The sequence below is a fragment of the Lepidochelys olivacea genome (assembly GCF_965140295.1).
Source record: "Lepidochelys olivacea isolate rLepOli2 genome assembly, chromosome: 22".
NCBI classification, from domain to species: Eukaryota; Metazoa; Chordata; order Testudines; family Cheloniidae; genus Lepidochelys; species Lepidochelys olivacea.
Genome location: NC_140432.1, coordinates 13,436,378 through 13,463,298, shown reverse-complemented (window position 1 = coordinate 13,463,298; position 26,921 = coordinate 13,436,378). Strand labels below are relative to the sequence as shown.

Below are 26,921 nucleotides of genomic sequence, written 5' to 3'. Positions count from 1 at the left end.
ACTGAGCACATACTGGAATACAAATAATAATAAAACCACTTCTTGCCCTCTCTCAGGCTCTGGGCACATCCCAGCACAACTCTGAGGACAATAAGTCAAAGGAACATTTTCTAAGCAAGTGTCTCTTTATTTGTGGCAGATCTTACTCGATTCTGAGTACCAGTTCTTCCCCATCCCCTCTAACCTTCAATGATGGAGCTCTGGAAAGAAGACAGCAAGAAGATCAAGGACCTGGGGACACAGGGCCACTCACTATCATCTGCCAGACAATGCACGTAAGGATTCATGACACTGTGAACAACACAACTAAATACAACTGAATTGTTGTAATATAAACTAGTAATACAATCAGTATAAATGCTAATTAGTAATTGGTTATATTAATTAGTGATTTTTAATTACGGCACCTAGAGCCTTGGGTAGACCTCTTTATATTATTTAAATTAACATTTAGAAATAGGGAACATCCCCGTCATATCAGCTTTACATCCCTTGCAACTGAGGAGTTTCTGGCTCAATGAACGTTGTTTCTGGCTCAATGACCGTTAAGAACTAAGGCAGTGGTTCTCTCAACCTTTTCCATATTGTGACCCCATTTAACGGCAGCAAATAGTTTCAGGACCTCTCCACTTTCCATCTAGCTTGGGGTGGGCAAACTTTTTGGCCCGAGAGCCACATCTGGGTGGGGAAATTGTATGCAGGGCCATGAATGTAGGGCTGGGTCAGACCGTTGGGGTGCAGAAGGGAGTGCGGGGTGTGGGGTGGGGGTGCAGTGTGCAGTGTGCAGGAAGAGGCTCAGGGTTAGGGGTTGGGGTGCAGGAGGGGGTGCAGGGCAGGAGGTTAGGGTGCAAAATGGGGTGCAGAGTGCAGGAGGGGTGCAGCAGAGGGGTCAAGGAAGGGGGTTGGGATGTGGGGTCCAGGAGGGGTTCGTCCCAGTGCCACTTACCTCAAGCGGCTCCAGGGTGGCAGCAGTGCGCAGTGGGGCTAAGGCAGGCTCCCTGCCTGCCCTGGCCCTGTGCTGCTCCCAGAAGTGGCCAGCATGTCCAGCAGCGGCTCCTGGGGGTGGGGTGGGGCAGGTGGCTCCACCGCACGCTGCCCCCGCCTGCAAGTACCACCCCAGAAGCTCGCATTGGCTGCAGTTCCCTGTTCCCAGCCAATGGGAGCTGTGAGTGGTGGTGCCTGCAGGTGGGGGCAGTGGCTGCAGGTGAGGGCAGCGCATGGAGCCCTCTGCTCCCTACCCAACCCCCAGGGGCTGTAGGGATGTGGTGCTGACCGTTTCTGGGAGTGGCGCGGGGCCAGGGCAGGCAGGGAACCTTAGCCCCACTGCACCATGGGGGTGGCAATCCCACAGGCCGGACTGAAAGCTCTGATGGGACGGATCTGGCCTGCAGGCCATAGTTTGCCCTTCCCTGATCTAGCCATACCCCTCAGACTTCTTCGCCACTCTGAGTTTGGGAACTCAGATTAAAGTAGGGCGGTCCTGGAGGCGAGTTGGCAGGAATTACAGCCTATTTCAAAATGTAGGTGGGCTTGCCCACAAGGACTCGGTGGCCTAAGGACTGGTAACAGACTAGGGAGTAATTTGCTGCTAGGCTGCCAATTGGAATCTAGCCTAGTGCTGGAAAGCCATTAGCACACGGGTATGTATGTCTACACTGCATTTAAAAACCTGAGGCTGGCCTGTGCTAGCTGACGCAGGGCTCGGGCTGAGGGGCTGTTTAACTGTGGTGTAGACATTCAGGCTTGGGCTGGAGCCCGGGCTCTAGGACCCTCTGAGATGGGAGGGTCCCAGAGTTCAGGCTGGGGCCCAATCCTGAATGTCTACAGCACAAGTAAACAACCCCCTTACCTGAGCCCGAGACAGCTGGCCCAGGCCAGCTGCCAGGGTCTAACAGCAGTGTAGACATACCCTTAGTGCTCAGCGGAAGGGTCCACACAGACATTTAGTGTGCAGCATGCTGCAGTGCTATAAATATATGCTCCAGCTTGCTGGACGAGCCCTTAGACTCAGATGGCTGTTTGGTGGCGTATCTTGAATGAGCTGCTTCTGGTCCTGCTCCCAGTGGACAGCGTCACAAAGCTGCCACCAGTGTTGACAGAAACGCCAAGAACTGAATGGGATGGGGAGGCGGCGGGGGGGGGTGGGGGGCAGAAACTGAGCTGTGGAGGTGGTGAGGAAGGAGACACACAGGGTAATGTGGGAGATGGTTGCACTACCTCTGCCTGTCGTGTGGGTGAAATGTGTGTCTCTCTCCAAAGATGCCAATGCAGCAATAAGTTTATTTTAAACTATTCAGAAGCACCCCTCCACCCCACCAGTAGCTAAAGGGTCGCCCTGTCAAGACCACAGGGGCCTAAACGTTAGATTGACCATTTCTGCGATTGGTTTGCGGTATCCGCACACACCATTACACCATCTTCCCATTCCGCCTGTCTGCTCTCTTCTTGCCGGAGTAATGAAACTTAAGAAACCTGAAGCTTTCACTGTGCTAGTGAAGCTCGCTCCCTATACTTGGCACTGGAATCTAGTCCCACTTGGGGTACATCAAGTACTGTTAAAGTAAACCCAGGTGAACAGGTTCTGTATGGTTTTAATGGCAAATCTCCAGCAGCTAGTTTCACACCAACAGCTCATTCTTTACAGCTGATTCAACTGGCTGTGCTGGGGAGCTCAGGTTACAATCCTCTGCTGGCTTTAAGGTGACATGACAGATCACAAGCTCCGAAGATAACATCTGTCCCCAGAATACCTATGCAGCAAGGATGCTTCTTTCATGTACACCACATTTATACTGGTATAAATGATTTACTTCAGTGGAGTGACCAGTGCCCCTTGTTCGTACTAGGATTAAGTCAAGAGTCAGGTCCTCACTCTTAAATAAATTGGAACTAAGAAAAAGGCACTTGGATTCTCACCATGGCCAAACTTCCTGTCATTTTGCTTTCAGCCCCTGAGAGTAACCAGCCAGCCAGGGCTTCAAAAACGATGTCTTTTTGTCTGCCGGCATGGGGAGAGAATGGATGTTGTGTTTGGAAAGTACTGGTTGTCCCAGTGTTTTGATGCCAAAGGTGAGTCAGTTGCTGCAGGATCGGTTACTCCCTAGCTTTTGGGGTGGAGTAGGGGTAATAACCGCACAAGAAAAGTTTAAATGGATTGTCTCCTGGGCAAACTCCGCTGGAATGTAACTCATCGGGGGAGGCTGATTGAGATACCATTCTGACAGCACTCTGAAGTGGTTAGGAAAGGGACAGTGTGAAATACCAACAGAACTGCTCCTTCTCTGCAATCTTGAATTAGGCCTTTGATTAAGTAGGGTTGTATCATAGTGGGGTTAGGCACTCAGTGGATCTAGCCCATCCACATCCATATTAATCTGTGGCTGCAGCCACTGCAAACTACCAAGCTGGGGTGGGGATGTGGTGGATGGATACTATGCTTGACCACATTGGTCTGCCCTGCAGTTGGGGTGGGAAATCATCTGAATAAAAGATGTCACTGAAACAACAAAACCTCTCCACAATCATTCTTATTTGTAAATTCAAGCCATTCCTACACCAGGGATTTGTCCTGATTCTACCCGTTAGCAATCCAGCCATTGGGGCCCAATGCAAACTCTTTGGGCATGTCTACACTTACCTCTGGAGCGATTGATCTAGCGGGGGTCGATTTATCGTGTCTAGAGAAGACGCGATAAATCGACCGCCGAGCACTCTGCCGTCGACTCCGGTCCTCCACCAGAGCGAGAAGCGTAGGCGGAGTCGATGGGGAAGCATCAGCAGTCGACCTACCACAGTGAAGACACCATGGTAAATAGTTCTAAGTACGTCGACTTCAGCTACGCTATTTTCTTAGCTGAAGTTGAGTAACTTAGACCAACTTAGCTCGCCCTCTCCTCCCCCCCAAGTGTAGACCAGACCTTAGTGCAGACAGGCAAAGCCACTCTTTGCACTGGTAATTCTTAATCCTAATTGAAACCAGAGTAAATGGCACGAGAGCAAATCATGGCTTGGAACGGTTTGCCTTGTCTACACTAGGATTTGCAGCAATGCCATTAGGTGGTGACTGATGGCTAAAATTGGGGTGACTCCCCAATACAGACAAAGCCTTAGTATTTCCGATAATAATAAGGTATCCATAGTAATTCCAGGCATAGTTAGTACTTGAGCTGGTTGGAATTTTTTCAATTATTTTTTTTTTCATCAGAACATGTTGATTCGTTGAAACCAACCCTGTTTGCGGGAAAGGGTCAGCTTCACCTTTCGAAAAAATGTGAAAATGTCAAAACCTCCCATTCCCATGGAAACAAAAAAATCATCCCAATTTTTGGTTTCAAATTACTTTTCATGTAGAAAATTAAGCTAAGTATAGTTAAAAATATTAAAATTTTAAAAGGTCCAAAATAAAATCGAACATTTTGAAATGATCAAAATGAAACATTTAAATTGGCCCGAACTGAAATTGTTCTCAGATTGCCATGGAAATCCTGAACATTTTCATGAAATTTCCTCCTGATTCGGAACAGGAAACATTTTGAATTCTGACAAGGCTCCCACAACGTGAAAACCCTTTCCCGCCCAGTTCTGGTTAACGTCTGTCGTGTGCAAGCCATTGTGAATGAAAGGTTGTAATAGGCATGATACTGAGTGCTTTTCTCAGTCATCCACTAATTCCAGCACCTGCTTCTAAACTTTCCCCTAACAGGAAGGTATATGCGTACAAATTTGAATATGCCTCACAGCTTACCTCAAAGAAGTGGTGGTTTCAGGGATTATGAAAAAGATGCACCAATTACCGTGTTTGGCTGCACACAAGCAAGACTTGTTGGTAAGCTCCCGTCGGCTGAGACAATAGTTTGCACAAGAAGCATTTATATCTCCTCCCACACGTGCCAGAAAAGAAAGAGCAAGTGCAATACAGAAAAATTCAATCAGGTGCCAGGAGCTAAAAGAGTTTAGACACGTTGAGAGCCTTCAAAAAGTTTCTTCAATGTAACTAGAAAAGAACTTCCTTTAAAGTCAGCCTGGCCCCACTCAGCTGCCATTGCAGCAGGAAGAACAATGCACAAAATCAAAGCCATTAGACGTGCAGCTGCGTAGCACATAAAAGTGCCCTGTAAATTTGCCACACTGTGGAAGATTGTTGATAATGACGGTCATAAAAGTACTGCAGTTAACATGACAGTTGCTGTATGCAAAGTATGTTCCTGACTTGATTTTGACAAGCTTAATTTTTGATCTGTAGTTTGCAACACAAACATGGTTTTGTCTCCCCAGTGGGGTTTCATATTTACACTGTCAAGTATAGTTCAAGTCAAATCAGGCATCTCCCCCATTCTGTTCTTGGCCTGTTTCATTAGGGGAATACGTAGCCTTCTACCACTCAACTTTTATAGAGAGTAAGTTATTTGCTGAGTTCAGGAACAACCCCTGAAAATGTTCCAGATTTTGGTTTGCACAACTTCAGACTCCTTTAAGGATCTGATTTTCAGAGCACTTTCTGAACATCAGGCCTCTTATGTTGGGCACCCAAGATTACTGCACATTTTGAAAACCGTAGGCCTTTAATAAAACTGGATCCGAATATAATAATAGTATGGCCAGACTGCAGGGGCAGTTCTCAGGAAGGTCAGTAAAACCTGTGCTTATAATACACACAACAGAAGGGCTAGATTGGAAGCAATGAGAACACTTTGCTGGCACCATTCATTGGGGTCTGGGTGTGTGAAATGTATACATGATCCACACTGCCCTACATAAAAGAGCTTTTTAGCACTGTTACAGCATGCCTGCCATCTACAGGCGAAAGCTCTGTTCTGCACAAATGCTAGCGTGACCTTGAAGAATCCCAGAACTATCATTTCAAACAGTCCTCTGACCTGGTTAGTAAAACAGCAGCTCAGAATCCAGCGGCGAAAGATTTTCATGCACAGCATCTCCTACAGCTGCACACTCCACTTTCCCCAAAGGTTCAAAAGCCAGTTAAACATACGTACAATTATAATTAAACATTTAACAAGATTAATAACCCTTGTATTCTCCCTCCCTTTGTCTGCCCCGTCTATTTAAATTGTAAGCTTTTCATAGGGCAGGGACCGTTTCTTACTATGTGAATGTACATGTACAGCATCTTGTACAATGGATTCCCAATTTCATTTGGGTCCCTGAGGCACTACTGTAGTATAAATAATCATAATGTTAGGCCTGATTCTCATCTTACTTGCACTGGTTTTACACCTGGTTAACTAAATTAGACTATGGAGCCATGGTAATTTACACCAGATGAGGCTCAGGACTACTGAGTTAAGTGGAGTTATTCCTGATTTACGTGAGTATAAATGAAATGAGACTCAGGCCTGTTATATTTTTCCCATGCACAAAGAGCAAATCTATGTTTTCAGTGTAAGATGGCAATCTAAAATAGAGAAATCTCCAAGAACAAATAAGAATCAAGTCTCCAGGAGAGAGCACAGTGTTGCTGTGTCTGTCCTAAAACAGGCTACAGCCATTCTGAATGCAAAATGGCTGCCGTCTCTCTGTACACTGACTGAGTTCTTAGAAATCGAAAAGGACAGTGCACAGAAAAAGGTATCACAATTTCACAGCTGTCTATGCCTCAAAGCATAGTATACTACTGAAATAAAATCTGATGGATAAATAGGTCTACAAAAAAATAACCAATCCAACTGGAGAACTTCATTCGCTTCCTGCTATGTTACAACTACATTGAAGCATGCATGCTGCAATTATTGTGATGTCTACTGTAACGTTTGTATCAGTGATGCTAAACTTTTGCTTGCAGGTGAAGCCTTGCTGGAAAGTAACACTGTTATTGAACATGTCTACTGTTCCCCGTCGCTGCGCTGCGTACAGACAGCGCACAATATTCTGAAAGGTAAGAAGCAGACAAGGGGAGAGTCTGGATTTTTCCTGTTTTCTGGGGAAGCCGGCAATGGAAAACCCATTTGTTTAATGAACGGCCTCAAAAATAGCACGTCTCTTCCCCGCGCTATACAGGTTAAGTTACAAGGGACACTGATCCTCATGCTTTGGGCATGAAGCCACTGCCAGCTGAGGCAGGAAATGGATTTTCTTTCCTTCTCCTGCATTGCATAGCACTGTACAATAGTCAGGCACAACATGAGGCTCTACTGCATCAGGATACCAGCTAGATGGATAAAGGGCCTGTTTCATATGGCAGTTCCTGTGTCCAAGCGCCGATTAACATTACATTCATTCTCAGTCTAACAGATTCCAATGCTCTAGATCAGTGGTTCTCAACCAGACGTATACGTACCCCTGGGGGTACACAGAGACCTTCCCCGGGATACATCAGCTCATCTAGATATTTGCCTAGTTTTACAACAGGCAACATAAAAAGCTCTAGCAAAGTCAGTACTGGGTTTTACAGTTCCATATACTGAACTGAAATTTAAGTTTAATTTAACTGAACTGAAATTTAAGTACAATATTTATATTCAAATTGATTTATTTTATAATTATATGGTAAAAATGAGAAAGTAAGCAAATTTTCAATAAGAATGTGCTGTGACACTTTTGTATTTTTAGGTCTGATTTTGTGAGCAAGTAGTTTTTAAGTGAGGTGAAATTCAGGCATACTCGAGACAAATCAGACACCTGAAAGGGTTACAGTAGTCGGGAAAGGTTGAGAGCCAGTGCCCTAGATCATGTGTGAGCTATTGAGTACATGGCAGCATATAGAGTATTACAGGGCATATTCCTGGGGGACAGGGGTCGAGGGGAATATTCATGGGTGTATGCTTTTCAACAAAGCAAAGCCCTCAGCAAATAGTTGCCTTCCCTTGATTACACTCTTAGTAGGCATAGATTGTGCATGAGTGCTGTGGGCAAGCCTGAGATTGGGGGCATATTGCTTAGATTGTGAACTCTTCAGGGCAGGGTCTGTCTCTTTGTTATGTGTTTGAACAAGTGCCTACCACGCTGGTCTCTCGGTGCTACGATAATATTAACACTGCCTTTGTAGTAGATATGCGAGCCTGTAGAGAGGTGGGGCAGGCTATTACCCATTTCCAGGTGCCAAAACACATGATTTTTAAATCTTTTGTGTGAGGCTCTGTATGTATAAGTTTAGTGTTCAGTATGTCCTTTTTAACTTCACCTTCCCAATGCAAACACTCTGTGATGTAAGGAAAGTGTGAGCTCCCCCTGCTGGTTCTGCAGCTGTTAGCCAATACTAATTTCTTTTACCAGTCAACATGCTGATGCAGACATCAGACATCAGACTGGACTGGGAAGCAAAGGCTAACATGTTAGCTCCCTTGGGCAAGGGTAGCGTAAGGTGTGCATGGAGCTGCCATCGTCTTCTCTTCAGAATCATCAGCATGCTTATCGGCTCTTGATCTGGAACGTACAGTCCAAAGAGGGCTCCATACAAAATACAGAGTTATGTCTAGATTAGGGGCACTTCTTTAGTTCTGTGCATCTACATGACACATACACATACCTGCCATTCATATATCTGGTTAACTGGCTACATGCACAAGCAAATACTGGAGTTGTGCACATCTGGCCCTGTCTCCCAACCAGTAGAAGAACTTGTTGATTTCTAATCAAAATACCACACGCACAAAAAAACCCAATCCTAAATCCTCTTGTTCCCAGTCCCACCTGCTGCTTCCAGGGATTTCCACCCCCCTGCTTTTTTTTTCTTTCAGGTTTGCAACAGGAAAATAACCTAAAGATTCGAGTTGAGCCGGGCTTATTTGAGTGGACAAAATGGGTCTCTGGTACCACATTACCTGCCTGGATACCTGCAGTGGATTTAGCTGCAGCCAGTCTGTGTGTTGATACAACCTACAGGTAGCAGAACTTGGCATGTCACTCCAACAGAGTTTCCTTAGCAATGAATAATCTTGAATTTAATGCATAGGAGAGAAGGAGCGAAACACCAGGGACCCAAACCTAAGCTCTGGCTGAGCTGTTGGCCACCTTTGTACTCCTTTGTATTGTCCCTGGGGCTGCTGGGAGCTTATTGAGTTCCCAGCCTAAATTAGAGCAGGCCCAGATCTGCTCTAATTTGCACTAGCTAGTAATGGTGCCCTAGAAGCCAGGGCTCACCAGAGAATTGCTGCTCTCTAGCTATGTCCTTGATAAACTGTGCCCCCTGAGCTAGGGTTCCCCCATTCCTGTGGAATCCTATATGCCCCCTTAGTGCAGCTGAGCCATGCAAAGTGGGGCATTTCATGGGCCAGGATTTATTTATTTTTTAACCACATTTCAAAACTTTGGGATTTGGGCTCTGGATCTGAACTCTACAGTCCAGCTTATCTCTGCTTCAAAAGGTAATTAAAGAGCTAGTTGAGCTGAGTCAGTTCTCTGTGGTGGACATTTTTAGCCTGGGCTAACTCATGACTTCAGTCACACCCAGCTACCCCACTGATGCAAATCTTGGATATGGATTTGGGTATCGGATTGCATTGCCCTTAATTATACACTTGGCAACTTGCTGAGGCACATGTTAGCATCCAGCTATAATTTCAAGGCATCCTTGGGACAGACACTTGTCCTCTTTCCACTCCTAGTGCCATCATCATCTTCCCAACTCAGGTAGCCCAGCCCTATCCAGCCAGCAGCCAGCTAGCACCAATCACTCACTCTTTCGTCCTAGCCATCTCTCCACAGGATTCTGGTCCCAAGACTCCTGCCTTTGTCCACCTCTATGATGCCTCCATTTTAGGGCCAGGCCCTCAGCTGGTGTAAATCAGCATAGCTCCAGGAGCTATACCAACTGACACTAGCGGAGGGTCTGGCCCTTAATGTTCAATTTTCCTCTGGTGTTTGTCCTTCCTTCCTGGGCTACTATTTCATTATGGCTGGGAAGGCAGCCAAAGTCCACAAGAATAGTAAGTTAATGGTTAATCAACATGAGAAGCTCCTGCAGTGACCCACATTTGACATTTCCAGGTACAAAGTGCCCATATAAGTCTTCAGTTTCCCTTCCAAAAGGCTCACATTCCCTAAAGTGAGCATTAAATGTCACTGGAACAAATGCAGAACACACATGTTTTTTTAAACTTTCAATATTATTGCAAATGAAACTCCTAACAGAGAAGGCTCTTTTCCCTCATGACCCTCTCCTGTAAGTAACAGGAGATGAGTCTTTAAAGCCAATTCCAGTTTCCTTTTTTTATCTGTACGTATACAAAATACAGCTGAGAGGTTAATACTGCTTAATAGTAAGCACTGATCGTTGTGCCTTCCATCAGAGAATCTCAGACATTAACTGCAGAATCCTCACAAATGCTCCTCTGAGTGAAGTATTCTTCATGAGAGGTGGAATGAGGGTTTTGTCTCCCCACCCAGTGAAAAATTTCAACCGTTTTTTTTTTTAATTGTTTTCATCAGAATTTTTGAGATTTTCATCTAAAAGCCTGAAAATAAACATTGTTTCTACTTTTCAGCAACCAAAAGCTGAACATTTTCAGTTTAAAATGTTTCGGTTGCCAGACTCAAAATATTTTAGTATTGGGGTTTTCAGCAAAAACTCAGAAATTACTGATGAAACCAGAAATGTTTTCATTAAAATTTTCATTTAATTGAAAAACCATTTTCCCCTCAAATTAACATTTTGATGGAAAGTTTCTGATCATTTTTCATCCGAGGAAACTGACAAAATTGGCACAACATGCATTTTTCTTCAGTCTTCTGGAACTTCCCCCGTGCTCCAAGACTTGTTGAAAAATCAACAGTTGATGGCCCTGTGAGCTCCTCAGCCAGCTCTTTTAAAACTCTATAAAACCCCTTTGATGTCAGCAGCTTCTGCTGTCGAATACCATTGCATTTAGCCTCAAGTTCTCAGCAATCGCTAACCACAGCTCCACCTTGCACCAAGGGAGTTGCTGCTTGAAATGTAAGGATGCTGACACATGCACAGTGCCTGCCTGTGTTATAAACAGCTGCAAGGCATACAGAGAGGCTAAATAAAACAGCTTGGTAGGAACAGTCCCACATATCGTGCAAGGAATTAAGGAATAGACAAGATGACCTGCTGGGTTTTCCCCGCTTCCAAATCTATGATTCTTTTATGCTAAACAGCTTCTGAAAAATCCCATACGGCAATAGATTCCAGGGAAAGGGCATGTGGTCCTGGTCAGCAGTCAGTCACATTGGTGAAATCTCAGGATTATTGTGAATTCTCATCAACAGTAAACCATCTGTTTTGGAGAGAAGGGAAGGATCTTCAATGCAAACTAAAAGGTCTCAGATAAAATCATTCCCTCCTTATAAATAATGTAACACAGGAAATTCCAACACATGAGGGTTTGGTGACAACTTATTTTGCAGCTGCTTTTTGTGGCTTGTGATATCATCAGAAACCCTGAATCCTTCTATTACACCCTCACTACTCTATTTTAAGATGACCGAGTAGAAATAAGCAACCAAAGCAAAAAAAAAAAAACACCCTTTCAATCCTTTCATGCCTAATTATACCATATAGCTGCTTATATTTTGTCCTCCCTGCCTACAAATTACCTTTTCGGGTCTGTGGAAATATATAGTCCTGGTGCATATTGCACCTAAATAGAGATACTTACACTGCACTTATTCCAGAAAGGGTATCATCACATTGCTAGCACTAAGCAAAACAGCTGGACCACAGGAAAATAGCCAGTTCAGGAAACACAAAGCTTCTGGGAAGACTATAAAGTATGTTCTCCTAGCCAAAAAGGAAACCTGTTCTTGTGTGGTCTGATGGTTAAACTAGCGGTCTGGGTGAACGCCTGGAGCCCTAGTCTCCTGCCGTCGGAGATGAGTAATTCCCTCTGACACTGATGGGAGTTTCATCATATCCTGGGATGGAATGAGGAGACAGAGCTTTTCCTTGTGTCCCACGGAGAGGAATAGGGCCTTCTGTTCCCCCACCCCAAGCTCCTCCAATGGCTTGCCTCCAATACCACTCCCATTGAATTCATTGGCCAAACTCACACTGGGCAAGTGACTTAACCACTCTGGCCTTGTTGCACTGAGCTGGTCTTAAACATTTCCCACAAGTGCAGTACCATACTTTTCTCAGGCAGCAGCAGCCCCTGGTGTTTTTACCACCACTTCATCTGGTCCTGCTCTGAGCAGGTCTAAACAACACCGTGATTAATAACACCAGCGCCTCATCTATACTAGAGTTCCCTCCATTGCTACCACTGGCAGAGCCATACTGGTGGGAAATTTGAAGAAATAACTCAGTAAAGACACAGTCTCTGTTTCATTTTACCCACCTCTAAAACAGGGGCAATATCACTCACAAACTTCACGTGGGTGCTGGGGAATTTAATTAATTGCTTTGAGATTCTCTGATCAAAGGACCTATTGAAGTGCAAAGTGTTGTTATTATTACTATTACACATGACTGCAAGTGTAACATGCTTGTATAAGTATGCTGCTTTCCATCTCTAGTGACTGGTGTACATAGAGGGAAACAGTTTACTACTGCTGCCAGCTAATGGAATTACTCCTTTAGCTCAAGAGATGGAGGTCTGTACTTGGGTGCTTAAAGGCCAGGGTTCAAAACCCACTGATAACCTATGGAAATGCTCCTTACACAAATGACGAGGTCTAGGGGTTTGAGTTATTTAGAAGAATTAGAGAAACAACAGGGATTTCTTGTTTAACACATGGGCATTCGCACGCATGTTTTCAGTCAGTGTGTACAGGGTCTAAGTAACTTGCATTTAAAATCTCTCCGCCTCAAAACTTACTGTGTTTGTTTTTCTGCCCATAGACCTCATATACCAGTCAGCAAGTTAGTGGTTTCAGAGTCTTACGACACATACATAAGTAGAAGCTATCAAGTAACGAAAGAAATCATAAGTGAATGCAAAGGCAAAGGTAAGCGGTTCTGCACCTTGGTACAAAGGGATCTAATGCCTCAATAGTGATCAAAAACCACAGATAGGCACTCTGGAACCGAACGACACTGGCTAGTCACTGTCTCTGTCAAAACCCCATGTCTGCATCCTCTCAGCCCACAGACATTGGGGATTCAAGACCTGGGTGAAACTGTGTAGTTCAGGCCCACTTCTAGGTAAAATATTCTATTGTCTGTTATTACCAGGTTTGTCCATACCCAGAACCAGTGGTCACTTGAGACCCTATTGTTTTAGGGGCCCTACAATCTATGCAAGCTGTGCAGGTTTCCCCTATCTTCTCTGGCCATGAAACAACTCCACTCCAGGCCATTTCCTCCCTCCCATCTCCACCACCACGGCCAGAAGGAGAGTCTTTGCATGTCCTAGTATGGATGTCTTAGGCTGGTCATCACTACTGCAGTGGCTTGTTTTGCATCTGAACAAAACCAGAATTTTTTTTCAAATAAAATGTTGAAATCAATTATGGTGCATAGAAACTGAACATTAATAGCATTGGGATGGGATATTTCTAGAACCCCAGCTGATTTATTTGTTTTTTTGTTTGTTTTTTTTTTGACTGATCCTTTCCCAAGGTTTTTCAGAAATAATTTGCCCCAAAAAGCAGGTAGAAGAACCCAGAGTGAAAACATTGGCCTCTAAAGAGACTGACAATTTATGCATGCCCAACTTGAGTCTCCTTAAAGGGACCTGATTTTCAGAGGATATGTATTGAAGGCTTTCTGAAAATCAAGATCCTTTAAGATACCTCAAGTTGGACACTCACAAACTGAGACACTCAGAATCACTAGTCATGTTTGAAAATCTTGGCCTTAACCTCTCTGCCTGTTTCTCCATCTGTTAAATAAGAACAGCCATACTGGATCAGACCAAAGGTCCATCTAGCCCACTATCCTGTCTTCTGACAGTGGCCAATGCCATGTGCTTCAGAGGGAATGAATAGAACAGGTAATCATCAAGTGATCCATCTCCTGTTGCCCATTCCCAGATTCTGGCAAAAAGAGGCTAGGGACACCTGCCCATCCCGGCTAATAGCAATTGATGGACCTATCCTCCATGAACGTATCAAGTTCTTTTTTGAACCCTATTATAGTCTTGGCCTTCACAACATCCTCTGGCAAGGAGTTCCACAGGTTGACTGTGCGCTGTGTGAAAAAATACTTCCGTTGTTTATTTTAAACCTGCTGCCTATTAATTTCATTTGGTGACCCCTAGTTCTTGCGTTATGAGGGTAATACACGTCTCACATGGATATCTGAGGCATAATGAGCTAATGTTTATAAAGTACTTTTAGAAGATGGAAAGAATTGGGTATGATTCTTGGATTACTATAGCATTGTTTTCTTTCAACATGTTTGATTCAGTGAAGTTATTCTATCAAATAGAGCTGGTTGAGCATTTTTGAAAATCTGGAATTTTGTGAGGAAAAAACTCAGCATGAAAATGTTTCTACCAGCTCTGCTACTGAATAGAATTCCTGTTAAGATAGGTGAACCCAAAACAATTTCTGCTCTTTCCAACATTTTTCAGTCGTTCTCATGAATTTCCTTGAGAATTTTACAACTAGTCGTATGTTGAGTTAAAAAAAATCATTCTAAAATAAAATACACTCTGGCTAACACTTAAGAACTGAAAAACCAATGGTCAGCATTGACATGGCCAAATTTGAATTTAGGGGGGGAAAAAACAATAAAACCCCACTTTTAACGCTGAAGGTCTGATCCTAGAAGTGCTTTCAGTCAAATGCAGTACTGTTAAAATAATGGTATTACTCAGTGTAGCAAGCACTATGCTCAGTATAAGGATTTGCAGATTTGAGCCCCAGATTATATTCAGATTTGTAGATTTTAAAGCCGGAAGGGATCATGATTGTGATCATCTCGACTGACCTCCTGCATAACACAAACCAGAGAATTTCACTCACCGATTCCCGCATCAAGTCTAATAACTTGTGATTAAACTGGTACATATCTTTTAGAAAGCCAGCCAATTGTAGCTGAGGGTTTGTCTACACTTAAAATGCTCCATCAGCACAGCTGTGCCACTCTAGCTCTTCAGTGTACACACTACCTATTCCAACGGGAGGGATTCTCCATCAGCATAGGTTATCCACCTCCCCAAGATGCAGTAGCTAGGTCAACGGAAGAATTCTTCCATTCACCTAGCGCTGGCTACATGGAGACTTAGATTGGTTTAACTATATCGCTCAGGGGGGTGGATTTTTCACAAGACTTAGGGCATGTCTACACTTGCCATTTAAAGCAGGAAAAGTCCCTTTTTTGCACAAAAACCATGAGAGCGTCTACACTTGCCAAATGACTTTTTGCCTTGAAACTCAGAAGTTTCATCGCAAAAAGAAAACCACCTCCACGAGAGGCGTACAGCTCTTACCGGTGATGCTTTTGCAGTGATGTGCAAGTGAAGACACGTTGTTCCTGTTTACACAGCTTTTAGCCTCCGGAGGCTATCCCACAATGCCCAGGTGACCACTCTAGCCAGCAGCTCTGCTGCTCTGATGCCAGGTAAACAGACATCCACTCCTCCCCCTGTAAAGCCCCGGGAACTCTGAAACTCCCCTTCCTATTTTCTTGGCAATTGCTCACTTATCTGGTCAGGTGACCATGCCTGCTCCAAAACGATCCCCCGCTTGGAGCAATGCTGAGCTACTGGAGCTGATCAGTGTTTGGGGAGAGGAGGCTGTGCAGGGACCCAGGATGCCCCATGATCACCCCCTTCCCCACCTTCCCGCAAGACCCATCATCAAACTGGAGAGAGCTGCACTGTGGGATAGCTAACCTAGAGCGCTGCTCTCATCCGGGATGGAAGTGCTGCTAATGTAAACCCTCTCTGACACCTGAGGAATTAAGTGAGTACACAAACCAGCGCTTTACTTTCACCAGTTCCCTACCACCAGTGAAATTTACAGTGCAAAAACTCTGCAAGTGTAGACATACCCTAAGTTATGCCGACCTAGTGTAGAACAGGCCTTAAAGGCTTCAAGTCACAGAGAATCAATCATATCCATTAGTAAACTGTTCCAATGGTTAATTATCCTCACTTACAAAAAACCCTGTGCCTTATTTCCAGTTTGAATTAGGAATATAGGCCATTATATTCAAACTTGGGTGCCTAAGATTAGCTCCCAAAACCATCCCTATCCATGTGAATGAAAGTGGCTTGATTTTCAGAAATGCTCACACTGAAATCAATGAGGGTGTTAGCACCACTGTTAATCAGGGCAATTTTATTTAGGTGATTAAATAAACTTTAAGCAACCTGGATTTGAAAATGTTGTCCAGAAGTAGGGCTGACTGAAAAGTATAGGTATTTTCCATGAGAACTTTCAAATGAAATGAAACATTTTATTTTAATTGAAAAAAAAAAAAAAAAAACTTTTGCTGAGATTTTTTTTTTCCACAAAACAAATCAAAACAAATATTTTGTATCATTTGAAAAATCAAAAATTTCAAAGCAGGCAAAATCTTTTCACCAAAATTCTTGTATTCTTCACAAAGCTATTGGTTGCCTAAAAAACAACAAGTGGGGACAAAGAATTTTCAATCAGTTCTAGCCATAAGCACTTTGAAGATTAAAAAGTGCTAGAAGTATTATTCATAAACAATAGTTTCCCACATATATCAACTGTGTTGTTCTGTATACAATTAAACCCATTCTTTAAGAACCTCAAACTGATAGGTTTTGCCTTGGACAGTTGTCACATCGAGCTTTTTTTCCCTGAATCCCAAACAATCAGTGTTCATTCATTTTGTTGCAGGAAATAACATTTTGATAGTGGCTCACGCGTCATCTCTCGAGGCCTGTACTTGTCAACTCCAGGGCCTCTCACCTCAGAATTCCAAGGACTTTGTACAGATGGTCAGAAAGGTAATTACCAATGGGTAAAGCTCTTCAGATAAAAAAAATTAAATCTCCTTACAAGCCAGAGGAGACTTTGTTCCTAGTGTCTGATAATTCAGTCCATTGTTTGAGCTATGCAGGCTTCAGAAATCATGTGAGTAGAGAAGATTGGTTTAAGAGGCTTATCTTACCAGTCCGTTTCACAACAAATAAAAGGGGAGTGAGCATACAAAGGGGCTGCATGTCTCAACTGCACTTTTATGCTTTTGGGGTGATGGCACCTTATGGTCCCCCTTCTTATGCACCTTGTTATAGTTAGGAAAGTGATTTGAAAAATGTCATTGTGGGCATCCAGAGTTATTCCTTTTCCTTGGCTTCATGTTAGGAGATAGTGTTGTCTGTGTGCCAAGCCTGCAAACACAACCAGGCAGCTGGAAATCCATCTGCGCTCTTTCTTTTTCTCATATCACAACGTTTTATTACACAAGCTGACCCGTGTTGATAAGTGAGCCAGAATCGAATCCAGGTCACTCTCCCATAGCTGTACTGACCCTTTATACTGTTAAGCCAGCCCACAAGACCTGGACATAAACACACACATAGCTAGGTGCTGTACGTTATTTAGTGGAGACTGTAAAGTTGGAGTCTGGCCCTCAAATATTTTATATTCACAGTGAAGTGCTTTAAAAAGCACGTCTGAATTAGAGATATACAAATAACTGATTTTTCAACCTGGTGGTTCAGATCAACTTGAAATGAAAAATTTTCAGTTTTTCTTGCCAAAATGAAAAACCAAAAATTTTTATTTTTATTTCTTTTCGCATCGAACAAAGTATTTAGTTCAGCCTGAAACAAAATATCTTTTTGTATTTGTTTTGAGAATTTTTTTTACCCTTTTTTGTTTTTTTAAAAAATGCATTTACCTAACTTTCAAAATGAAACATTCTTTCGAAACAAAATGGCAACATGTTGATGAATTTTTCAAAAAACTTTTCCCCCTCTTTTGGAGGGGTGGACCAAAACTATTTGTTGCATTTTACCCAATCCATGCATTTTTAGGTCAATCCAACACTGCATTTTACAGAAAATAAACTATTAAGTCTGAAAAAATTCACCCAGCTCGAGTCTGAGTGTTACTCCTGAATCCTGCTGTGTCTCAGATTAAAAGTATCTTCTGAATTTGAGGTGGAATGTTCAAAAGGGCCCAAATAGTTAGGAACACAAGTCCCATTGACTTGGCTCTTTTGAAAACTTCACCCTTGCTCCAGATCTATTCCTTCTCATTGCTTTTCTGTATTTTAATATTTCCTGACAGATTCCATACTTGGGGTTCTGTTCCTGTGAAGAATTGGGAGAGACAGGCATTTGGCAACTAACAGACCCCCCCATCCTCCCTCTCACACACGGACCAACTGGAGGCTTTAACTGGCGAGAGACCTTACTACAAGAATAGGCAAAGCTAAACTTACAAACAAACAAAAAATGGCCTTTCTAAGCATTGGAGAATGTCTCTTATTTCTTGTGTTTAATGACAGTGGAAAAAATATTCATAACATTTTAGGTGACTCGTTCACAAAAACATTCTAGCATATCACCTATAGAGTCGCATTTGTGCAAAAAGTTCTCATATGTAAAACTAGGCGAATATAAGAAAGGGCTTAATTGATGGAAGAATATAACTATATGTCCAGGCTTCTGCACTGCAGGAAATGTCTCTGTTATCTAAGGCTACATAGCCTGGATATATTTTTCATCTTGAACTGAACTCAGACAACACCACCTTCTGCACCATGTTAGTGACAACTAGGACTGTGAAAATTGTGAATTTTGAGTCTTTTTCATTTGCAAAATTTTGCAGAACAAACATTTGCAATTTTGTTCTGGGCTATGTTGGCACCTTCCCCATTACTCCCAAATTTTGCTAAATAGCAGTTTCGTGTTCCCCCAAAATAGCTACATTCAGTGTGTTCCATAAGATAACCTGTCTCATCTCCAGGAGGAAGGGAGTTCTCTATTCCAATTATAGACCAGCATCAAACTATTCCTTTTCATTACCGTATTAAATGCCTACATATTACACAGGTGGGTAGGTTGCAGATGCTTAAAATAGACAGAAGCACATGACGCTGATCTGCATCAGAACACAATTTTGAACGTCAAAGCTGTCAGAGGTAAAGTTCTCACATGAAAAATAGGATCATTTTTCAGTGAAGAACTGGAGCAATTTTGCTAAATGGAAATGAAAAGAGTACTCCAAATGTGAAGGTTTTCTGATTTTCTTGGTTGAAATTCACCACTATGCAGAAGACCAGGATAAAATCCTATGCATCACTCAAATCCTGTTTAAGACCTCACAACAGGGTTTTATATGAGGCATGGGCCTTCTCCTGATTTCTCTATACAGAGGTGAATTTCACCCCTTTGTGAATATTTCTCACAGCCCTAGTGATGTTCTACAGTAATCAGCCTTCATCAAGGATAATGATGAAGTCAAAAGGATATGCTAATAATTCAGATTTAAGGTGGGGGGGTTGTTGTTTTTGTGGGGGATTTTGTTTCTTTTTGTTTTTCACCTTTGTTTTCTTTACATTTTAAGTGCCGTTTGTAACACATAGAAAGCAGAGCTGAGAAAGGATACACTGTGATGAAAAAAGCAACACACTGAACCCAAGAAGCTGTTACTTATGAGGTGATTTGTTTCATATTGAGCTAAAATCTCAATCCCATTAAAGTCATGAGGAACTGCCATAGTAGATCCGACCCAATGGTCCTTTTAGTCCAGCATCCTCTCTTTGACAGTGGCCAGTGTCAGCTGCTTGAGGAAAAGATGCAAGAAAGCCTGCAATGGGCAGTTATAGGATAACCTGCCTCCAGGAAACTTCCTTCCTGACCCACAATAGTATGAGGTTGACTTATGCCCTGAAGCATGAGGGTTCCAAAGCTATTTTGTTAAAATATTTACTATTTTAGGCCCCAGTTCAGGAAAACACTAAAGCACATACTTATATTGAAGTAAATGGGAGTTAAGCACTGTCCTGAATAGAGTTGTTTTCCTGGCCATAATTCAGAATATTCTTGTTATCCATATAAATGTCCAGGGTTTTGTTTTGTTTTGTTTTGGGGGGAGGGAGTAATAATCCTGTTAAATGCTAGGCCTGTCAATAGCAGAATTCCCATTGACTTCAGTGGGTTTGGGATTTGGCGACTCATTCAGTATATCACAGTGACCTAAAATAAGAGAGCCTAATCTTTCATATGTGATGCAGGTAAAAGGCCCACCAGCTTCAATGGGAATTTTGCCCATGTGGCAACAGCAAGAGAAAATCTTAAGGGTTTTAAGCTCAGCTTGGTCTAGAACAATTTTAACTAGTATATGATGTGGACCTTGCCAAGGAATATACAGCAGATTCTGTACAGAATTTAAGTCAATAAACAACTCAACTTGTGCAATATGACCATAACTATAGTCTATTATTTGTACATTTACAGTATATGTAATACATAGTAGAACATCAATAAATGCATTATTATACCAGGGATGTATACTGAAAAGTCAGGGAGATAACTTATATGATGACAGAAAGAAACTGCCTCAGTATCTGTGCAGTTATATTGCTGTCACTTTTTTTATTTTAATTATAATTTAAACTATTTTTATCTGTGTACAGACATTCTGAAGAGTGTTTATTGCTTGTTTTCCTCCATGCTTACTTACCACAAACTCGCAAAGTAGTTTATTTAATTAAATGAATAAACAGACAATCAAACCAAAAATAATTTGGGTTTCACTGTATATTTAAATTCCATTGATAACTTACTGTTTTGTGCTGCAGGCTTGCAAGAGGTTGGGTAACATATGCAATATGGTGAAAAGCTATCCAGATTTGACCATTGTTAAGCAGCGTTTCAGGAATTTGTTTTGACAGTAGCACGTAATAGGTATGGAACAAAACCTGTATGCATAGACTGTTGAATATTGTAGTAATTGATCTTTGCATAGAGTTAGTATTTAAAAAAAAATGTTCTGTTTGAGAAGGGAAAAATGGTTAAAACATTCTCTTCTTATAAAAGTATATTTTTAGATGTTTGGGAAAGTATTTTGGCAATTGTTATCTGATCTCACATTTGAGTTTCAGGTGTCAGGAATCTCAGAAAAAAAATCTTGTTTTCTTCCAGTATTTCGCTTTCTAATGAGGGTTTTGCATTAAGGAAACTGGTGCTGATAAGGTTCTTTGTTAAAAATGTATCTTACATTATTTAAATGCATCATACTGGGAAAACCCTAGGTATTTTTTAAATGTTTTTAATTAGAACATTAAAAAAAAGCATCACTGCTTATATTTTGCTACTTTGCTGCTCACTAATGTGTATTTAACGTATCTCCAGTGTCTTGTCCCGGGGGAACATCGGCCTGATAGAGCTGCAATGAATAAAATTCCTTCCCTTGACTTCATTGCAGTGGTATCAGGCCTCATCAGTTCAGTCTGGATCCATATGGAATAACAGTGGTTCTTAGATTCTCGTGCAGCCCCTCAGCTAAGGAACAAGGCTGGAAATCTTGCGAGAACAAATTGTTCCGGAGAAATTCCTAGGTTGGGCCTGGTCAGAAATAACATGAGAATTAGAGACATATGGCTTGGGTGTATCACAGCAGTAGATTAGGGGTGATACCCAGCAGCCACAAGAGGAGAAAAAAAGGTAGACTATTTTTATATCATTTTTCCATTTTCTATTTAATTCAATCAAGTGTTTCAGTAGGGCTCAATAGATGCCTCCCTGATTTCTTGGGCCTTGAGTCCAGTATATCTTTGCCTTGACCTGAATGTTTTGCCTATACTCCCTCCCTTAAGTGGAACAGGTTGGGTTGCAACAATCATAGACCCTTATCCTGCAAACTAAGGTGACCAGATGTCCCGATATTAGCTTTGTCTTATATATGCAACTATACTGCCTCCCCACCCCCAGAAAAAAAAGTGTCCCGATTTGTCACACTTGCTATCTGATCACCCTACTGCAAGCTCACACATGCAAGAATGCCCCTTGCCCTATACAGAGCCCACTGAAGTATATTAAACCTTGCCTAGAACACTTTAGTCTCTGGCAGACAGGATGTGCACAGTTCCCAGTGATTTCAGCAATGTACCACTTTGTCCATTGTGCATGGGAATAATTGGATGTGTTGATGCAGACATCAGGTGCCACATTTTCATGAGTTTCCCTCACTATCAATGCACTGGTAGCTACAGTCGATTGCTTAAGTTCTACAAGTACGTATTGGGCCAGGTCCTCATCCAGTGTAAATGGATTTAAGTCCATTAAAATCAATGGAACTATGTCCATTTACATCAGTGGAAGGTGTGGCCCATTATTTCTAGAATGTGATGTTTTCCATTACATGGAATCTGAGCAAATCTAGAATAAATGGCCAACTGGTGGCTAGAAAGCATTTTTTTTCCTTTTCCCTGTGGAGTTAGTTTCTTCATGATCATTATTAATGATTATTATTATTATTAAAGTGATAAATCTATTATAAGCAAAGAGTGAGTTGTTTAAAAATGGCTCTTTGTGAAGAAAAAAATAATTACCACTTTGCAAAACAAAAACAACAACAACAAAAACCAAACCAAAAAAAAGGGGGGGGGGAGTGGTGAAATGATTCCAGAGTGGTATTATCCTAGTAAATCCTTTTTATCAACAGACCTGGCTTCTACAGGTTTTAATACCAGAAGGACTCAGATATGGAAATCTGCGTCACTCTGTGTACTGCGTGCATCTATTTTTAAAGAAGGTTTGGGGATATAGTTGTGCATCGCATTATTATTAACAGCCTTTCCACTAAACTAGCTGTTAGCATATTATAGTGATATTTTTCATTTCAATTGCATAGAAATGTTAGGAGCTAAGGGCCTGATCCAAGCTTACTGAAGCCACTGGACTTCTAACGTCTTCAGGGCTTGGGATCAGGTGACACAAGACCTGAACCTGCTAAGTGCTGTGTCCTCTCAATTGCCATTGAGTTCAGTGGAAGTTGAGGACACTTTACACATATCGGGATTGGCTCTTTGGCCCTGATTCAGGAAAACATTTAAGCGTGTGTTTAAATCCTGTTGACTTCAATGGACATTAAGCAGGTACTTAAGAACATTCCTGAACAGGGAAGCGCCCCTGAATTGGGGACCAAATGAAGAAGTCAGATTAGTTCAGGTCTGTTTTATTGTGAAAGAAAATCCTTTGTGCAGTGAATTGAGGCGTTTGCTATGAGACCTACCTGCATTACTACATGAGTATATCATTTAAAAACAGTGATGAATTGCTCTTTTGAATTTACACTAAATAATGAACGTAAACATAGATGAACTGCAGTTCATTTCAGCATCCTGTAGAGCAGTGGCAAACTCTATACACACTACTGTGAACTTTGGTAGCACCCAGAATTTGCATTTAAATTGCAGTCTTGTAGACGAAGACGATGGGAAGAAAATCTCAATAACTCATGTGTGGGGTATGGGGAAAACTTAACATCTGCTTCAGTTAACATTCATTTTAACAAGAGAGATGTAGGATATTTGAGTCAGGCAGTTGCCAAATAATTTTCACGTTTAAATACAGGACTGAAAATTGATTTGCAGTACTTCAATATTTAAAACATATTGAAAGTCAGGAGGAAAATTACTGATTATAATGGAAAGTCTAGTGGTAACAAAATTGAGCCTAAATGTAGAGGAAATCATTTGATTCTTAAATACATATGAAATGATGCGAAGAGCAGGCACATTTAAAGTGAATAATCAAACTGTAAATGCAATTGACTGCATACACTCTAATATGCCACTTAGTTGTCACTGCTGCCTCAAATACCTAAACACATTTACTGATTGAATATTTATGAAATATAAATGTAAGAGAATGGAAAATATATGACCAGATCCTTTTTATTAACTTGTTTTGTTGCCACTAAAAGTACTTTCTGAAGTTTCTCTCTGTGGACAGTTCTAAAAACTTGATGTCATCAATGGATGCATTTTTTTTTTCATTTTAAAGCTGTTGTATTGTTATGTTTACTATGTTTTCAGTGTGATCAGATTGTATTTATTTGAGAAAAACGTTTGACATTTAAAAAAAATGGTCTTGCCAAAAAAAAGAATTGCTGTAATTACTTGTGACATCCTTATTTGTTTTATTTTATTTTTTTAATCTTCTATTTCAAGTGCTAACAACTGTTGAAACAACCGTGCCATTTTAATTTGCTTGTTATATTAAACGGATTTCTCAAAAGTTAAACCAAATGGCTCACAGATGATTTAATAAAGATGAAATGCACCCAGAGTAATTCCTGCCTATTTACAGTTTTCCTCTCAAATACAGACGTATGCCAACCGGCAAGGAGTGAATCTGAAAGCGAGTATTCAGGTAAAGCATATGGGTGAAGTATACCCCTGTGGAGAGAGCAGAGGGCTTTGGTGGGATTTGCTATTCCTCTGCCATAGGTCAACTTCACCCTGCATGAATAATTTAGATCAAGGTTTCTCTGTCTTTTCAGGTTGACAACCCCTTTTTCTAAGGCAAAAATGTTCATGAGCCTCTTACATTTATAATAAAAGGAAGAGTAAAAAAACATATCAGTGATAACAGTGATCAGCCTTGATAAATAAGCACACACACCCAGTTTGTTTTCAAAGGACTGAGAGAACCTTGAATGATAAGGGCTTGCTTTGCTTTAGATTGTAATAAAATTTTCAATCCCTCATGCCTCATCTGAATGCCTTTTGTGATCTCGTCTTGACCTTACTTCCTTTGTTTGCCTTGCCACTCACTGATAAAACAGTTTGTATGACCGTTATGTGCTTACTTCAGGGAGGAAGGCGAATTAATTGCTTGTTGAAAATTCTCACTTGGTTCTGTCGGGGTGAAATTCACCCCTGTACAGAGAAAGGGCACAAGGCTTATTTAAATTCAGTTTTGATGGCCCACTGCACAGAGGTCAATCTCACCTTTGTGAGAGTTTTGCATCAGTGCGGAGGGCTTCATGATTTGGGGCCCAGTCCAGCTTCCATCAGTTTCAGTGGGATTTGGATCCCCTTTGTGCCCACAGTGACTTCAGGAGAAGATTTGGTTGTGCAGGATTGGAAGCACCAGTTCTAAACTGAAGAGATCCCTTACTTCACAGGCTGCATCTCCTTCCTTCTGTGATTTTTTTCCCCCCAATGTTAATTTTATCACCCACATCCAGTTACGCCCTTTGTTGATCAATTGCATTCATTAAAGAAGCTGCTTTACCAGAAAATGGAATGCTAGGCCATAATGTTAATTAACTGGTCGAGACGTTTAAGCAGAAAAATGCATAATGTATTTATGATTAATTGGTTCATCCTGGGCATCCAAATGTGTTCCCTACGAATGTGTGCAGTCTGTTCTAATCCAATTGGCTGCCTCGTTAACAATGCCCTTCTCAACTGAAAAATCCACCCAGAGACATATTTACTTGGGCTTGTATCTCCCAGGATAACAGACATAGCTTGTTGGTTGAGTTCACCAACAATAAAAACAAACCTCATGGGGTATTCACACACAGCCTCTTCCACAGGAGTAGCTGACCTGGGGCCTGAATGCACCTCAGCTTCCAAAGCACCCAAGAGATGTGGAGCAACATGCAGGATTAGGCTCTGGCTCCTCAAAGTTTTTCTTGGGCCGCCCTGCTACATCTGAGACTTAACAGGTACATCAGACCTCCAAGCAGCACTTTGGGGGCCATGTATTAACATTATGCTACCACTGTTCCACAGTGCTCATTATCTAGGGCAGGGGTGGGCAAACTTTTTGGCCCGAGGGCCACATCTGGGTGGGGAAACTGAATGCAGGGCCATGAATGTAGGGCTGGGGCAGGGGTTTGGAGGGCGGGATGGGGTACGGGGTGCAGGAAGGGGCTCAGAGCAGGGGGGTGGGGTGCAGGAGTGGTGCAACAGAGGGTTAGGGGGCTCAGGGCAGGGGGTTGGGGTGCGGGGGGCAGGAGGGGTTCGGGGTGTGGGCTCCAGCCCAAGTGGCTCTGGGGTGGCAGTGGTGCGTAGCGAGGCTAAGGCAGGCTCCCTGCCTGCCCTGGGCCCCGCCGTTACCGGAAGTGGCCAGCTTGTCCTGCAGCGGCTCCTGGGGGTGGGGTGGGGCAGGCAGCTCCGCCGCGCACTGCCCCCACCTGCGGGTACCACCTCCCAAGCTCCCATTGGCTGCGGTTCCCTGTTCCCGGCCAATGGGAGCTGCAGGGGGCAGTGTCTGCAGGCGAGGGCAGCACACGCAGCCCTCTGCCCCTCCCTCCCCCAGGGGCTGTAGGGACATGGTGCCAGGTGCTTCTGGGAGCAGCCTGGGGCCAGGGCAGACAGGGACCCTGCCTTAGCCTCTCTGCACCATGGGGCTGGCGATCCCGTGGGCCGGATTGAAAGCCCTGACGGGCCAGATTCAGCCCGCGGGCTGTAGTTTGCCCTCCCCTGCTCTAGAGCATTTGGCCCTCACCACCGTAGTCATCTGAACACCTCATAGTCTCTAATATATCTAGCCTCACCATGGCCCTGTGAGGCAGGGCAGTGCTCTTATCTGCATTGGACACACAGGGACCCGAGGCTCAGACACACTAAGGGGCAGATTTTTTGAAGCTATTTAGGCCCTGATGATTCAGAAAGGTGCCTGCTGGGATTTTCAGAAGCTCACCATTTTGAAAATCTTTGAATCTGAGAGCTTTTGAAAATCCAACTAGGCACCCACCTGCCCCTTCAGGTACCTACATAGAGTTAAAAATCTGGACCTAAATCCCAACATCACACAGGGAGCCTGGGGTAGAATAGGGAATTGAAACCAGCTCTCCTGAGGCCTAATCTCCAGACCATCCTTTCTCCACAAGTGCACCCCCTGTCTTTAAGTGGTTTCCATCATATACAGTGTTTATAGTTTGGTTCAGTGGCTCTCAGCACCCCCACTATACACATTGGTCCAGCACCCATGCCTCCCAGGACTCTATATTTCTTTTTATCATTGTCTCCCTCTCCTGCTATGTTCCTTTTCGCACAGCACATAAGTGGGATGCAACCCCTATGACATCTGAGTCCAAGTGGGCACAGAGTCATAGCATCTAGCACCTGTCAACCCACAGTTTAATAATTTTAGAACATGTGGGGTCAC

At 42.7% G+C, this 26,921-nt stretch overlaps 1 protein-coding gene across 1 annotated transcript in view; it reads left to right on the top strand.

Moving 5' to 3' along the window:
• Positions 1 to 24,387, top strand: part of UBASH3B (ubiquitin associated and SH3 domain containing B) — a 105,734-nt gene extending 81,347 nt beyond the window's left edge. The window contains exons 7-14 of the mRNA XM_084611737.1: positions 140 to 275; positions 2,949 to 3,069; positions 4,703 to 4,825; positions 6,800 to 6,892; positions 8,694 to 8,838; positions 12,755 to 12,861; positions 16,675 to 16,784; positions 18,073 to 24,387. Coding sequence (XP_084467863.1) covers positions 140 to 275; positions 2,949 to 3,069; positions 4,703 to 4,825; positions 6,800 to 6,892; positions 8,694 to 8,838; positions 12,755 to 12,861; positions 16,675 to 16,784; positions 18,073 to 18,210 — 973 coding nt within the window. The 3' untranslated portion in view covers positions 18,211 to 24,387. The remainder of the gene's footprint in view (positions 1 to 139; positions 276 to 2,948; positions 3,070 to 4,702; positions 4,826 to 6,799; positions 6,893 to 8,693; positions 8,839 to 12,754; positions 12,862 to 16,674; positions 16,785 to 18,072) is intronic.
• Positions 24,388 to 26,921: the final 2,534 nt, after the last annotated feature.